General features: G+C 33.6%; 2 protein-coding genes across 2 annotated transcripts; both read right to left on the bottom strand.

Annotated features, from left to right (window-relative positions):
* Positions 1-1,669: 1,669 nt before the first annotated feature.
* Positions 1,670-4,570, bottom strand: LOC108725947 (apolipoprotein D). Its single transcript, XM_018453273.1, has 5 exons — positions 4,456-4,570; positions 3,364-3,483; positions 3,086-3,212; positions 2,829-2,924; positions 1,670-2,484 (listed from the first exon to the last, which is right to left on the bottom strand). Exons 1-5 carry the CDS (start codon positions 4,507-4,509, stop codon positions 2,000-2,002), a joined length of 882 nt encoding a protein of 293 aa, XP_018308775.1. The 5' UTR covers positions 4,510-4,570; the 3' UTR covers positions 1,670-1,999.
* A 1,121-nt stretch (positions 4,571-5,691) lies between these two features.
* Cdk1 (Cyclin-dependent kinase 1) lies at positions 5,692-7,764 on the bottom strand. The gene is made up of 4 exons (XM_018453286.1): positions 7,590-7,764; positions 6,881-7,173; positions 6,072-6,391; positions 5,692-6,002 (listed from the first exon to the last, which is right to left on the bottom strand). The coding sequence occupies exons 1-4, from the start codon at positions 7,624-7,626 to the stop codon at positions 5,759-5,761; spliced, it is 894 nt and encodes a 297-aa protein (XP_018308788.1). The 5' UTR covers positions 7,627-7,764; the 3' UTR covers positions 5,692-5,758.
* Positions 7,765-12,717: the final 4,953 nt, after the last annotated feature.

The following is a 12,717-nucleotide window of genomic DNA, read 5'->3' as shown; positions in this document are numbered from 1 at the left end:
GGTTCAAAACCTAGCTCGCCTGAAATAAGGATCCATCGTGGACAGAGGCATATCTAAGGTATATGGTAGGCCTGGTGCCCTGGGCGCAACTTGAAGGAGGGCGCCAAATCTCGCAAAGTAGTTTTTATTAACTGTCAGTACGAGCCAATGTATTTCCTCAAACATGGTATACATCAATGAATCAAAATATCAAAATATCAATCTAACAACTGAATTTTATATCTAAATTTTTGTGACAAGTACCGTTGTCTTCGTTAAAATAATAAATTGTCAAATATTTTATTTATATAATTTTTTTTATTCACTAAAAGATAATTATAATTACACTCTACATAATTTGAAATATTTTGAATTGAAATGTTTATTTTAAAATGTTAATGTCGCAGAAATTATAAATTATAAACATGAAATCTTCATGACAATTTAATTAAGAGCCAAATTTATTTTTTGCAATGTGAAAGACAGGTCAAGGCTTAATAATTATTTAAGTCAATAATTATTTTGTCTTAAATAAATCTTTCTGTGCAAATTTTCTCGTAAAAATACATTTCCTTTTCACCTTTTCATATTTCTTTTTTTTTTTCTTAGTAACGATAAACTTTTGTCTGAAAAAATTAACTTTGAACAGATCATAGTTCAATCTGCAACAGTGAAAGCAAGGAAGGTGCAGTTATAATTTTTAGTCATAATGTAAGTAACTATAATGTAAGTAAATATAATGTAATGTAAATAAGTGAAAAATAAATGTACTTGACTTTTTGAACTGATATTATGTAAAATTATCTAAAACATGAATTTCAGATATTTGACAGGGGCGCAATTTCAGTGCTTGTCATAGGAGCTATTTTTCGTAGATACACCTCTGATCATGGATTAATCTAGGATGGATCTACAAATACGAACCCAGAAACAATTAGTCTTCATATGTGTTTATACAAATTTAACTTTTTGTAAATTAATGTAATTTAATTCATAATATAAAATGATAAATAAACCATCCTTAAATTTATCAGTGCTTATGAGTAATATTTTGTCAATATTTACCTATACAGAGTATTTTAAATAATGCATTAAGATTTCTCAAAAACTATGATAGATACGGAAAAATATTTCAAACAAAAGTTGTATGGTTCGGAGGAGGACATAAGAAGGTACCAGGTTTGATCTTGGATGGCGTCGTTAAGATCAGGTCAAGGTCAAATTGATTTTTTAAATAAAACACTATTTTTGATGCCAGAATTTAATAGCTGATGATGTCAAAAGCTTTTCAAAACACTATAATAAAGTTATTTTTCATTATAAGTACTTTTCGAGTTATAAGGCTTGAAAATTACAGTACCGCCGACATTAGCATTACGCAAGGTGTCCCGATCGACGGCTAAAACCTCTTGAAAATTGTTCAGGACCATGTTCTGGATAACATTTGTCAAGATCAAAGTCATTGGAGGTTATACCTCTTATTTTCATTTTTACGTAAAAATGAATTCTTATTGTTAGTGTAAAATGAAAATAACAGGTACAACCTCCAATGACTTTGATCTTGACAAATGTTATCCAGAACATGGTCCTGAACAATTTTCAAGAGGTTTTAGCCGTCGATCGGGACACCTTGCGTAATGCTAATGCCGGCGGTACTGTAATTTTCAAGCCTTATAACTCTATAAAAATACACATACTTTCGTATTAAAATTTTATTGAATATTTAACATACATTAACACATACATTAGAGACGCGTACTCGCAACATAGTCTCTAATAATCCATGATAATGTAGATCAATCTATCAATCAATTCTGATTTCTTTCATTTTCACCGCAATTTTGTTTATATTCGTTATACGATTCGTCATTTGTCGTCAAATAAAATGACAGAAAGTTAAACATACAATATTAGAAAGAAGGATCTTAATAGAATTATCAAATAGACATCAATTCACGAATCAAGATCGTGAATAACATAACGAAAAGTGATAATGCGGAAAAATGATTCGGTTGAATTTTTAGGGAATCCACTCGACCTCGTTCGTCTCCAATCTTTCGCCGCTGTTCCTTGATGTGACGCGACTGTTTTGCTCCGTCGTCGATGCTGTTTGAGCTGTATCTTCTGTACCGGCTATTTTGTGATATACCTTGCTTCCGGTCTGAGCGATCCACTGGACGCCGTCGCCGATCTTCTCGCCCGCTTTGCGCACCACATTACCTAAATTCTCAGAAGTGAAAGTGTTGGGATCGACGTTGATGTCCAGAGTATTGTTGCCTTGCGGACAGCTAGACTGTGAAATGATGCTCAAATCGAACGGATCGACGCCATATTGGCCCAATCGCTGACGTATCTTGTCAATCTGTATCTGATCCAACGTCCTGGTCCTCGAGAGGATTGTCGCGCTCTGTCGATGAGCGAACGCCAGCTTTTGGCATGTAAATATGCCGGCGTAAGTATCGTAATCCGTCATGAATATTACATGGGACGCACTTCCGACTACACCTAAATCACAGTACGAATTTTAGTTGCACAACGCGATGCGTTGCTTGACTTGCAATTCATATGAAAATTATTAAGCGAGAACGCATTGTTTATCACGAGATTCGTACGTGGCCAATTTATCTTCAATTTGCCTAATATCTTATTATTTGTAAATTAAAGAGGAGGCTGTAGCTATTGTATATTTGAATTTACATTTTGCAAGCGGTGTTTAACTTAATTAAATTTCATTGCGCAACATACAGAATTTTTATTTATCGTATTCTTTTGTTTCTATAAAATAAAATTACGTCTCTTCCGCTTATAAATATATTATGATGTTGACTTGCGCGCGTTAAGATACTTACTAAGAGGAAAACGGACTTCCATACGTCCCGGAGTACTTGGTTCAGGTACAGTCAATTGGCCAGTATAATGATACTCGTGCTTCAATGGCGTAAGACCTGTACATATACATCTCGTAATTACGGATAATTCATCCCACTTGCTAGACATTTATTTCATTGAGGTTCCTTTATGATACTCGATGCAGCGCTTCGTAGAAGCTCACGTATCGTGTCTCCTTTCTTTACCAATTGCTCTTACTGTTTTTTAATTGTCTCACCTAAGATTAGATGATCCGAGTCCTGCGTTATAACGTATTCGCCCGGTTCCTCTCCTCGTGTGTAATTGTAAGTAATGCACTTGCTACCTGTTGATGTTTTCTGGATAACATACCACAAACCTAGGAACTAAAGTTTTAAACAAACCGATTATTTCTGAAACGAATTAATTCGATTGTATGGATAAAAAAAATATTCGGTAAATTATATATATATATTACAGAGGCATCTTTTGTCTCTGTAATAATAATCTTTAATAGATACAAATTTTTCAACTTACTCTACTTATCTGAAAACCCTGTATGGGTTCTACAATAGGACAAGCACCCATATGATACGTATGAGCCTGAGCAAAAGCAAGGCATCCCGCCAATACTAGACACCATGTCAAGGATTGCATCTTTTGGAAAGAATAAAAAAGATGAATAACATCATTAAGCAATTCAAATTTTCAGAAGATCACACGACTTGGATTTTTCCACAAATTTTATATAAATTGTCAAATAACTGTTTACGTATTTCTAATCTTTGGTAAAAGATTTGGTCATTAAATTTTTAATCATTAATCACTTATCATAATTATTTTAATAATAACAATAACAATGATGATAATAATAATATAGAAACAATATATAATAAAAAATTTCATGAAAGAGTATCTATTTAATAGTAAGTGCCTATATGTATACGGAATGTTGAGCGATATAAGTAAATCCGATGTCGTTTCCAACGCAATTGTAAAGATTTCAACGAAAGTAGTGATGTCACGCATTTTTCAATATTTCAATGAGACTTTCTGGTATGTGTGTGCGTAACAATCCGTATATGCATCTCGTACTTGTCGAGTAAAGTGATTCTTTTAAACTTGTGCACAACTCGGATCTCGGATTTCAGGTACAACTGGTGCATGGAGCATGAATTACACTCGCCTTGGACACACATCAAGGACCCCCGGAATTTACATTCCCGTGTTATTAGTGGCTGTCTTCGTCTCTCGTTCTTATTCCATATGATAATAAACGCGCAGTGATGACCAACGAATGCACGATTAGAATCGACCCGTTGTGACCTTTCACTCTGCTGAGAATATTTTCATTCCATATACGCACCATAAATCAATTAGTCTTTATCTTTCTGCTTGCAAGAATAAAACATCACGCATTTTTAATTGCTATCGTTTCCTCGTCTTTTCTTGTCTCATACAAGATGTCTTTTCTCGAATGTGTGCGAAAAGCGAAACAAGATTTTTAAAATAAATAAATGGAAACTTAAAGCCATATTATCTACAATCATTGTAGAAGTATTTATATAAAGTACGAGATAAAGAGTTAATGTATCTGAAAACACAAAGAGATATTAAAACTATACTCACTATGGAGGTTGATGCTGCCGTTCTCTGCGTTTGCACTATAAATACAAGTTCCATTGGAGAGATGGACTTTATGTGGCTAGTGCCCCACTCTCGGCGTACCCCACAATTACAAGTCACGTATACATTCACCGAGACACATAACACGATCGAAATATAGAATATCTTGCTGTTTTTTTCTGTAAATCACGAATTGGTTCATACTGATTCATCTTTCTTTTTTGCACGATGATAAATTTGCTATCTTATATATATTTGCACATTATTTCTTTAAAAAATGTAGGATTATCATAATTATCACTGACGTTCAATTATGTCTAATAAGCATGTGACGCATCCAAGTATACATGAACGTATAATACGAATAATACTTCTGAGAATTACTAATTCTCTCTGTATATGGCATATAGGCAAGTTTTTTCACTTTTCTCAGAAATAAATGATTTAAAGTGAGCTCTGTATATATGATAATAGGTAATAGGCAATCTGATGGAATGATTTTTACGTTGATATATAATCGATTTATTCGAAGTTTGTTGCTAATAAAATATTATTTATTTATAAGATACAAAATTTTTACATTTAATTTTTAAATTAAGCATTCGTAGATTAATGCGACCAACGCAACAGTATGTAAATTTTCTACTAAGGCACATATACGATAGATATTCTATAAGGATAGTTATAAATCTTACTAATCTTGTTTGCTATTAATAGCCAATTTATGATTGTAAAGTTTTTAGATCAGAGAATAAGGCACAAAGATGATTATCAGCTTATTTAACACATCATGTAGAATTTAAATTTTTCCTTAAAAATTGATTCCTTTAGAGTGATGCATATAAAACTATATATCATATTAAGTAGACAAAGTGAATTAAACATAAGAATAAGTAAAATATAATGTTCGAATACAGTAGTAATATTAACATTTATCGAGTTAAGATCGATAATATGTTAAATACAAGAATATATGAAATTGGCATCATTAATTAAAGTAATTGTGAACGAAATACTGTATAAAACTTACTTAAAATACAATATAACATGTAAAATACTAATATATTCCAATAACTCATATAGGTATGAAATGTATGTAATTTAATAAAAACCATACTGGTCGCACACAAAATGAGTTCTACTAAAAAATACAAATGTAAACTTTAATCGATAAAATGATTAAACAAAATGAAGGACATTTACTCAAATAAATTAACTTTTAGTACACCTAGAGACATACTCTTCACGTAATCACATGATTAAAAATGTAAAGTTCTACTTCTTTTCCTCGAGTAGTTTCTATGTTTTACACAGCGGGTATTTTGCATGTATCTAAATCATTAAAATAGGGATGTTGCAATGCTGCTCGTGCGGATATTCTATATACAGGATCGTACGTGAGCATAGCTTCCAATAGATTCAATCCATCCGACTCCAACGTCTTTACTTGCAAGTCCAAGTTATTCGTCATCCAATTTGGAAATGTTGTTTTGTAATCTGGCAGTTGCGTTACACCTGGCCATATCTCTTCTGTAGGCGTTCTTAATATTCTGTAAGACAAAATAATCGTTAAATGACTTAAAAAAAAATATTTTTATAACATAAAAAAAAAATTTTACCGGAATATCCTAAAAAGCTGATCAATTTCGCTGTCTCCCTGGAATAATGGTTTGTTAGTTGCCATTTCTGCAAAGATACATCCAATACTCCACATATCAATCGCACACGAGTATCTAGTAGCACCGAGGAGTATCTCAGGCGCCCTGTACCACAGAGTTACAACTTCGTGTGTATATATTCTCACAGGGATTCCGAATGCTCTTCCAAGTCCGAAATCTGCTACTTTTATAATTCCAGTCTTATCAATTAGCAAATTCTGTGGTTTTAAATCGCGATGTAATATTCTACGCTTGTGACAGAACAAAATTGCACGTGTGATCTGAGACAGAGGACAATTGCGTTAGTGCATGATCATGATCTTGATAAAAATTTCCATGGCAATTTAAGCATTTAATAAAGTCTATTCTTTATAGCTCAATATACACTCGTTGTATTTAAAATAAAAAGAATATATCCAAATTTTTCAAAAGCAAAAGTTTTAGTATAGTCTAATGTAGTGATAAAATATTCTTTTTATCTTATCTTATAGAAAGTTTTAGTGTAGTCTAATACAGCGATACCATATTTTTTATCTATCTATCCTTAAAATGATTCAGCCTGTCAGAATATTTAGCCTGTTCTTTATCGCTATATTGGAATGCACTAAAATTTTATATCTCGCTTTTGCTAATCTCTTTAAATATATATCTAATTCAAGTACGAATACAATAGTTAAACTACAAAGACCAGATTTGTTCATCGTTCCTCCTATAGGAGAACCTATATAATATTTTAGTATGAGACTAAATATTTTTTCACACAAACAAACCTGATACAAATATGATTTAACTACGGCTGATTCCATCAGTTTATTGTCCAAACTATCCATGTATTTTTTTAGATCCATAGTGAGATACTCAAAAATAAGATACAATTTTGACTCTTCCATTAATACATCGATCAAGCTCACTATGTTCGGATGAGTTAATTCTTTTAGCAATGAAATTTCTCTAATAGCGGTTGATGGTATTCCCTCGTCATCATTTTCTAAGCGAATCTTTTTCATGGCTACAATTTCTCCAGTCCTCTTATGTTTTCCTTTGTATACTACTCCATAAGTACCTAAAGAATAACAAGATTCTTAATATATATAATTTGCTATATACCTCATATTCCATACTTCAATATTTATGTTGCTGACCAAAACGTTTTATATAATTTGTATATAGCTAAAATCGAATGCAACTTTATATAAGGTTTTAATTAACGCGATTAAATAATATTGCACTACCTATTTAACAAATATATAATTTTCCGTTTGATTAAATATTTGGATATAATATATATAATTTTTGATACTCCAAACATGTTATATATATGAAGAAACAGGAATCTTATTCATTATACAGAATGAATATATCGGCAGCAGAGAAGAACGCTCAAATATTATAAATATTCATTAATTACTATCACGTGCAACGCATGCAGTGCAACAATAGCTTGACATCAACAGTTTCTCGTACTTTCCGTGCACTCACCTTCTCCGATTTTTTCTATTTTTATGAAATTATCCATTGTGCGTGACGTGGATGCCGATTCAATAACAGTTCAATACTATAGTCTTCGAAATACCTTTCCACAATTCGAGATGCAGTTCTCGTGTTTCGCCTTGTCGCCAATCACTTAACGAACAAATTTAAATCAAACATCGGGAAGCCATATTGGAGAATTTACTGTACACTGCGTGCTACAGCCGCTATAGGCTGCTGCGTCCTAGATTATGACCGATATTCAATAGTCGATTCTTAGTCCGCATCTACAATAGGTGTTTTAAGACTTAAGCCGTAAGAAACTGACCAATTACAGTCGAATCCGAGGAGAATAATCGACTGTGATTCGGCCATTTCTTATGGCTTAGAGCTTAAAACCCTATTGTAGATCCAGGGTTAAGTCATCTACAATAGGTGTTTTAAGCTTAGCTAAGCGCGATAGCTAATCAACGTCTTGTTTGCTCGGAACTAAAGCGGGGAGCACAGACTCTTGCATAACGCATAACACGTAATGTATAAGAAAATGTACCAATCAAAGCCCTCCGTTTCCTTCCTTTCCATGAAATAAAGAATTCTGATTGATTGAATTTCTTATGCATTACATGTTATGCGTTATGCAAAAGTCTGTGCTCCCCGCTTAAGTCCGGATCTACAATAGGTGTTTTAAAACTTAAGCCATAAGAAATTAACCAATTACAATCAAATCCGAGGGGAATAATCGCCTGTGATTCATCCATTTCTTATGGCTTAAGGCTTAAAACCTTATTGTAGATCCGGGGTAATAGATATATAATTTCCACCGCGCGACAAAAGTTGAACTAATGGCTCCTGCACACTGGACGCGGAAAAGCTTACCGGGCAGCAAAATATGACGCGGTAACCAATGAACATGTAAAGCTGGTTCTACATTAGTCGCAGCGCAGCGTCGTAAGCGTGTCACAAGTGTGTGGTCCAATCAGAATAAAGCTAGATCGATATTGATTGGACCGCAACGCTTTCGACGCTACGATGCGACTAATGTAGAACCAGCTTTAGGAGCTGTAAGCTTATTGACTACCGCGTCACATTTTGCCGCGCGGCAAGCGTTTCCGCGTCCAATGTGCAGGAGCCATTAGGATGCGTTTCCACTGAGCGCGTCATGCGTAGCGTCGTCCGTCCGCGTCACGAGTTACAACCAATCAAAACATCTCATTTTATTGTATCATTTGATGCACGACTCTTTGTGCGACGCATTGGCTGTGTTCAGCAGAACGTTTGTTTTGCAACTGTTGGAAGTTTCCTTAGCGTTAATTGGATCATACTTTTAGATCTAGAAGAATGGTCCTATCTCAGCAGACAATCATAAAACGGTTGCAAAACTGTTGAGTCTGCTGAACGCAGCTATTGTAATTTTGCTCGACATTCTAGAAATAAAAGATTTCAGAGACAAAATATTCTTCCTGGATCCTGGATCGTGCGCATTCATTATGAGGCAGGTCATGGAAAATGGAACAGTATTCGTAAGTTCTAAATTATTAATTAATCGAAATGATTTCCTTCCTGAATTAGTATGATGCTATTTTGAAACTTCTTTCGAGTCGCGTCGTGACTAAAGACCTTATAATAAGAGTCTGGCCATAAGAAATTTGATTTTGGAGTGTTTTGATTGGTCCGTCATTTTTTCTCTAATCTAAGGGGGGGGGGGCAAGCTTTAGCACAAGCGTATAAGGTTGAAGCTGTGTTTGGCGTGATGCTTTCAGCATTTTCATCCTTGTTTGGCATTTAAGAACAATAAAGATACAGAATGATATTTATAATTGCTTAAAGCACATAAATATCAAAATCGAATACATTAAACATACTAACTAGAAAGATAACAGAGAGGCGTCAGGTGCGGTCGATAATTGAAATTTTCAACGCGAGACATGCGGGCGTAAATAAATGTGTATCCTAAGAAAATGATAAAATGCTATCATTTCCACACCACCATCATGAGGTAGATAGCATGGTGCGCCTTTTTTATAGTGGTTTCCCCAGTAGGCCTATTGCACTCTAATTTTTTTATGCACGAATTATTCCAAATGCCGTCATTCCTCCAATGACTACTTTGGAACGTTTAAAAAATGTGTTTAAAAAGATATATTATTATTATTACATAAAATATATTCGCGCGAGTAATATTTAAAGAATGCTTATCAAAATATTGTAAAATTACAACATCCTTCTCCTCATTTTTCTCAATATGTCCCTAATTTAATAATGCACAGTTAAATAATTTAACTCAAGAAGATGTTTTAATTTGACTCTAATTTATTTACTTACATACGTCAATGTGAACATTGCTTATGTTGAAATTAACTACAAAAATGGATTGATTAACATTTTGATACACGTGGAAGAAAAAAGATAATAAAATGTTATTTAACTCAAAAAACAGGGTTGCCATTGACATCTAATGGCTCCTTTGATATCTAACAATGATGAGTTACGGTACCATATATTTCCTGTAATGTATAAGCACATTTTTTGTTATAAAGAGCAATGAATGTATTTATTATAAATTTTAAAACTACTTGTTAATCTCGTTATTAATACTAACATGATTATTATATGACAAAATGTTCGCAATTATGATATTCTTCAAAAAAATGCTGCATACAAAAATATTTGCAGCGACGCTTATTGTATTGTAAAAATACATGTGATTTATCTTAGCTCTTACGTAAGATTTATCTTGTGTGAGATTATAAAATCTCGTTTTTATATCACATATTACGTATGTGCTGGATTAATATTATTAATTAACGTGAGAGTAGAGTCATTTTTATATCATATATGATGTACGTGCTCAAATGTGATACAGTCATACATAGATAATATCACTTGGTATTACTATATAAATTACAAAGATCTTGCAATAATTACAGTATAAAGCATAATTAGCAAGAATAACGAATAATTCAAGTACAAAGTCAAAGTCAAACAGTGCAAATCGTTAAAGTGGTACAGTGAATCCTGCAAATATTCTCAATATATTAATTATCTTTTTTAAAATTTCAAAAATTCCGAAAATTTGAGTCGAATTTTGGAACGCATTAGTCGCAACATAGCGTCGCAAGCGTTGCGGTCCAATCAACATCAATCTAGCTCGACTCTGATTGGACCACAACGCTTGCGACACTATTATGGTACGTTTTCGCACCGCCATACATTTAACAGACAAGTTTAAGATTTCTCATTTTTTTTATTGGAATAATTTGGGAATAATTTGGGAAAATTTAGGAAAACAGTCTTATAATTTAAGAAATAATAATTTATTTGTAATCAATGAAAATTAATCGAGTGTATAGTTAGCAGAAATATGTAACATTTCTCATTTTTTTTATTGCAAAAGTTTGGGAATAATTTGGGAAGCTTTAGGAAAACAGTCTCATAATTTAAGAAATAATTTCATTGTAATTATAACATAAATTTAATAAAAATAAAAATCAGTGTCACCATTGTGCGGTATCATTTTCTATATTATCGACTGTGTATGACTTGCACCTTATTTTGACGCGTGAATCATAATTTACACAAAAATTCAGATAATCTCTTAAACCCATGGCACATACAAAAACGTAAGGTCATAACGTAAGTAATAAGGAAATTGTAATGCGTCGTCTACAATGGCAGTATCAGTAAGTCCGGATCTACAATAGGTGTTTTAAGCCTTATGCCGTAAGAAATTGACCAATTACAATCGAATTCGAGGAGAATAATCGACTATGATTTGTCCATTTCTTATGGCTTAAGGCTTAAAACCCTATTGTCGTGGTCTACAATGGGCAGTAGCAGTAGTGGATTAAGGAGTAGACGCAGAAATCAACCAATCATAATCGAATGTGAGAAAGATAATCAACTACGATTAGTCGATTTCTGCACCTACTCCTTAATTCACTACTGCTACTGCCCATTGTAGACCACGCATTACTGATACTGCCATTGTGGACGACGCATTATACGCCGTCTACAATGGGTGCGTTCAGCAGAACATTTATTTTGCAACTGTTGTAAGTTTCCTTCGCGCTAATTGGATCATACTTTTAGATCTAGAAGAATGGTCCTATCTCAGCAGACAATCATAAAACGGTTGCAAAACTGTTGAGTCTGCTGAACGCAGCCAATGAACAGTAGCAGTAGAGAATGTAACTATATCGAGAGTAAATTGGTTTTCCAGCTAAGCCATTAATGGTTAGTCGATGAACATCAAATCGATGTTGATTCAACGTCGCTCGACGTCAAATCGATGTTAATTCAACGTCGATTGATGTTAATTCTATATTGATCGAATAACGGCACTAACTTGCCGTATTAGTATGAAAGAAAGCATTCAAATCCTATAGTTGAACTTTACCGGCACCGGCATAAGTTAACGGTTACTGCCATTATAAATCAGGTTTAAGTCCGTAAACGAAATGGTTGAAATCCATAAAAATTATTTACCACATTAAGAAACAGTGTAGGTTTCAATGTACCTTCCATTAATTATTTGATTTATTCTAGAAGCCATTATTATTCTTCTTTCAAATATAAAGCCACAACTTTGTTTTTTCTTCTCTATTAACATTGGGAATTCAAATAATAAATCTTGATCCATTCGTTTTGTTCTAAAGTTTTTTCAATGTACAATTGGTGCAATCTGAACGCGTTCCGAATTATCTAATAAACGCATAGACTGCATCAATGCATCGAACGCTTTCACTGCCTCAAGTCGAAAGAGAAGCAATCAAAGCGCTGGAAGCAATGCTAAGAATTCAATACGGTTAGTACAATCTGGGGAATTCGTAGCACTCTCAAAGCGCTTTCAAAGCGCGTAATAGCTAATTTAGAACGACTTTCTATGCAGTCTACGCGTTTCATGCATAATTCGGAACGCACCCATAGGACTCTATCCTTGTCTTTATACGACAGGCGGTACGCGGTTTCCTAATTGCCTAGTTAGTTACCATTAGTTACTGTATCCAGTGTTGCCAGATTGGGGGATTTCCCCCTAGTTCTAGGGGGTCTTTTATCTTATAGGGGAAAATCTGGGGGGCAAAAATGTTTAGGGGGAAATCTGGGATTTTTTCGATAATTTATCGAGGTGAATTAATAA

The sequence above is a fragment of the Mycetomoellerius zeteki genome, unplaced genomic scaffold (assembly GCF_001594055.1).
Source record: "Mycetomoellerius zeteki isolate Tzet28-1 unplaced genomic scaffold, Tzet1.0 scaffold375, whole genome shotgun sequence".
Classification (NCBI taxonomy): Eukaryota; Metazoa; Arthropoda; class Insecta; order Hymenoptera; family Formicidae; genus Mycetomoellerius; species Mycetomoellerius zeteki.
The sequence above is the reverse complement of the archived record's forward strand: the minus strand, read 5'-3'. Positions and strand labels throughout refer to the sequence as shown.

Bases quoted from the DNA above. Each gene is read 5' to 3' on its own strand.
- LOC108725947 (XM_018453273.1), bottom strand. From the start codon at position 4,509: ATGGAACTTGTATTTATAGTGCAAACGCAGAGAACGGCAGCATCAACC. The intron at 2,925-3,085 runs GTGAGACAATTA...GTATATGTACAG, and splicing joins CTCGGATCATCTAATCTTAG to GTCTTACGCCATTGAAGCAC. The intron at 2,485-2,828 runs GTAAGTATCTTA...ACTGTGATTTAG, and splicing joins GGAAGTCCGTTTTCCTCTTA to GTGTAGTCGGAAGTGCGTCC.
- Cdk1 (XM_018453286.1), bottom strand. From the start codon at position 7,626: ATGGATAATTTCATAAAAATAGAAAAAATCGGAGAAG. The intron at 7,174-7,589 runs GTGAGTGCACGG...GTTATTCTTTAG, and splicing joins AATAGAAAAAATCGGAGAAG to GTACTTATGGAGTAGTATAC. The intron at 6,003-6,071 runs GTAAAATTTTTT...TTTGTCTTACAG, and splicing joins CAGCTTTTTAGGATATTCCG to AATATTAAGAACGCCTACAG.